Raw genomic sequence first — 3,146 nt, forward strand, 5'->3', positions numbered from 1 at the left:
ATATACGCTCATACAATTTCTAATTGATTTTATTCTAAAATTGTAATAGATTTTTTTACGGAACAATATTATTAAAACCAAAAGATGAGTAAGCCAGAAGTTCCACTCATATTACAAAAAAAGTTAGAAATGGGTGTATTAGATAGTATTATTTATTTGGATAGTTAGGATAGTTTCCGCTTGTTATATTTCCCTTATTAAGTCATAGTAATTAGTATTCTCTCTTGTACTCCATAAATACCTTTTTTGAGTACAAGAGAATGCATGGCTTGAGTTACAATATCTATCATATGTAATCAAGTCAAACACATCAGTTAATTATAATTTGTTGTATAATTACATGATACGTACGCACGAGGAACAAAAAACATAACAATAAACATGAAAACTCACACTTTTCTCCTAGCTTACAAATGTGGTAGGTGTTATTTATTTAAGAGAAAGAGAGGCTACAATATGGAAAAACTGAAGGTTTTCCAGAATCTCCTCGGCTTTGTTTGTAGCTCGGTTAGCCACCCGCAAAAAGAGCTCGTCCCCAAGCTTATCTCCGATGTGAGCGTCCACCAGAACCCCACTGACACTCCTGCAGCTGTTGGCTAGAGCCCTACCCACCTCCGCCGCATCATCTGGCCGGTTGACCACCAACGGGCTCCCTCCTTGGAATACCTCCAGCTTCTTTATGCTAAACGACCCGTTCGCTTCCACCACCTCCTTGAAGTCTTGTAAGCTTGGGGCATACACCGGAATGTTGAAATCATCTCGCTTCTCACTCGTTATTAGTCCCTGCAAGCATCGTCATACCATATCCGTTATATATATATATATATATATATATATATATATATATATATATATATATATTCTTGTTCTCCTGTTTGTTAAAAGCCTTAAATTATCGCGCGAATGAAAGAAATAGAAGAAATAGAGTAGTACGAGAGAGGAGTAGTAGTAGTAGTAGTTTTGGTTGGTTGGGTGGGGGAGAAATGAATGATAGAGTACGGTAGCACTTATATGAAGTGGAAATTATGAATGATACGATATGAGTACCTCTTGGACAAGATCATTCCATGCATCCTGAAAATGGGTCCCGAAAAGTAACCCTGCCCCACCCTGGTCAGTGGGATCCTCTGACGTCCGACCCAGTAGAGCAATAAACATTGACCCACCCTTTTTCATTTCTTTGGATCTCATCTTTAGAAATCCTGCAAGATCCGTCTGGAATTGTCTCCGATATGCATTTGCAGTGCTTTTATTTGCACCGTGAATGAATATCTTTCCTTTGTTGTATGTCGTCGATGATTTCTCCAGTACAATTTCTGGCACCTGTAAAATTATATATATAAATGAACAACCATGGTTAAATTAAAAATATAACTAACAAAAGGGTGCTGGTTAAGTTATGGTAGTTCACTATATATTAACGAACCTGAGAGAGCCAATGCAAGGAAAACGCCGAGTAGAAAACATCAATTGAATTTGCGGGAAACAACCGGCGGTAGAAGGAGCCAGGGACACCGGCAGCAAAGAAAGAGCGGTGGCCCGTGGAGGCAAGACACTCTTCCATGCTACCGACATCCTGGTTGGCCAGCGGCGGGAGGAGCTGGAAGAGAGTGTTGAAGTCATTGGAAGGAAGGTCGGCGAAGAAAGCAGAGAACTCGGGTAGATCTGAGTGTCCGGATGCCTCGTAACGCTTGATGATATGTTGTATGATGACGTTGACGATGAATATGGTGTTGCTTCCGCTGGAGCAACCAAGATCCGCCACCACAAAAGGTATTTCCGGCGAGTTCAGGTGAACACCGTCGAGTGTTTCCTTCAAAAGGTGTAGCATTGAGCGAGCATGTTTTGCCTGCATGCATGCACCATGACACGTCAATTCATCAATTGAAATTGTTTCTAATTTCAGTTAAAATTAAAAAAACGAAGGCGATGAGATCAAATAAATTGAGACCGATGCTCATTTGTTTTGCATTTGGAGGAATATTTATGATCGATCTTGTAAATGAAAGAAGAGGGAAAGTCGTGATCCAGATTTAGAAGCTAGTTAGAACGAGTATGGAATATATAAAATAAATTAAAGCGGAAATCAAGAAAGAAAGGAAACCTGGGCTTGAGAGTTGTTGGCATAACTGGTTTCGCCTTTGCCTCCTTTCATGCTAAGAAGCCTTTCAAGCTTAATGTTTGATGAAACCACCACATTGTTTTCACCCGAGGGAGGACCCATTTCTTTCTTCTTCTTCTTCTTCAACTACTGATCTCTTTACCTTCTCAAAATAACCACAACCACCTCCATATATATGTATATGTATGTGTATATATACACAGGAAAAGGGTACTTACGGAATTTACTTACTTTCATCACTATGCTCCTAAAAAATTGATTTGGTAAAAAGTACTGTGTTATTGACCACGACCACAACCATAACTTCTTAACCATACGTTAACTTAAATTAGATTTCCAACTTTTAAGTTTGAATACAATATAGATCTTATAATTTTTAGAAAACTAATTACAAGAAATCAAAATATATATTTTATTTTGTTTTTATATAATTTACTTAGTAATGAATATAATATGATATTTTAAAACTATTTACAGAGAAGTATAAAAATTTGATTTAAAAGTTTGATGTAATAAAAAATAAAAAACGCTTTCTTAAATTTCATTTATCCCCTTAAAAGAGAAAATAAAGATATTGATTGACATTATGCCTTCTTATATAAGTATCAAGAAATTGAGGAATTCCATCAAGTACATACAATTTTATGGACAATACAAAAGCCTTTGGATTTTATCAAAGTTCTAAATAATGTTAGGCGTAACTTAGCGGTAATGGCAAGCTTCAAGTTTGTACAAGCCGTTACAAGTCACGTCGTTAATAAGACGTGACTTAAGGCGGTAATTTTGTGGATACTATATATATATATATATATATATATATATATATATATATATATATATATATATATATATATATTCTACTATTATTATTTTTATATATATATATGACTTAAGACGACATTTTGTTAAATTTGACGTCAAATACAAGCTTTGGAGTCATGGCGAAGCCATGGTGGGCTTTTTAAAACCTTGGATTTTATGCACATATTCGAAAAAACATATTAATTTTTTATGTAAAAATCAT

General features: G+C 35.8%; 1 protein-coding gene across 1 annotated transcript; it reads right to left on the reverse strand.

Moving 5' to 3' along the window:
• Positions 1-296: 296 nt before the first annotated feature.
• IAMT1 (IAA carboxylmethyltransferase 1) lies at positions 297-2,297 on the reverse strand. The gene is made up of 4 exons (XM_079061711.1): positions 2,105-2,297; positions 1,427-1,849; positions 1,048-1,323; positions 297-783 (listed from the first exon to the last, which is right to left on the reverse strand). The coding sequence occupies exons 1-4, from the start codon at positions 2,222-2,224 to the stop codon at positions 430-432; spliced, it is 1,173 nt and encodes a 390-aa protein (XP_078917837.1). The 5' UTR covers positions 2,225-2,297; the 3' UTR covers positions 297-429.
• Between the last annotated feature and the right edge of the window lie 849 nt (positions 2,298-3,146).

The sequence above is a fragment of the Lactuca virosa genome, chromosome 7 (genome assembly GCF_052849685.1).
Source record: "Lactuca virosa cultivar CGN04683 chromosome 7, Lactuca_virosa_CGN04683_v6, whole genome shotgun sequence".
Classification (NCBI taxonomy): domain Eukaryota; kingdom Viridiplantae; phylum Streptophyta; class Magnoliopsida; order Asterales; family Asteraceae; genus Lactuca; species Lactuca virosa.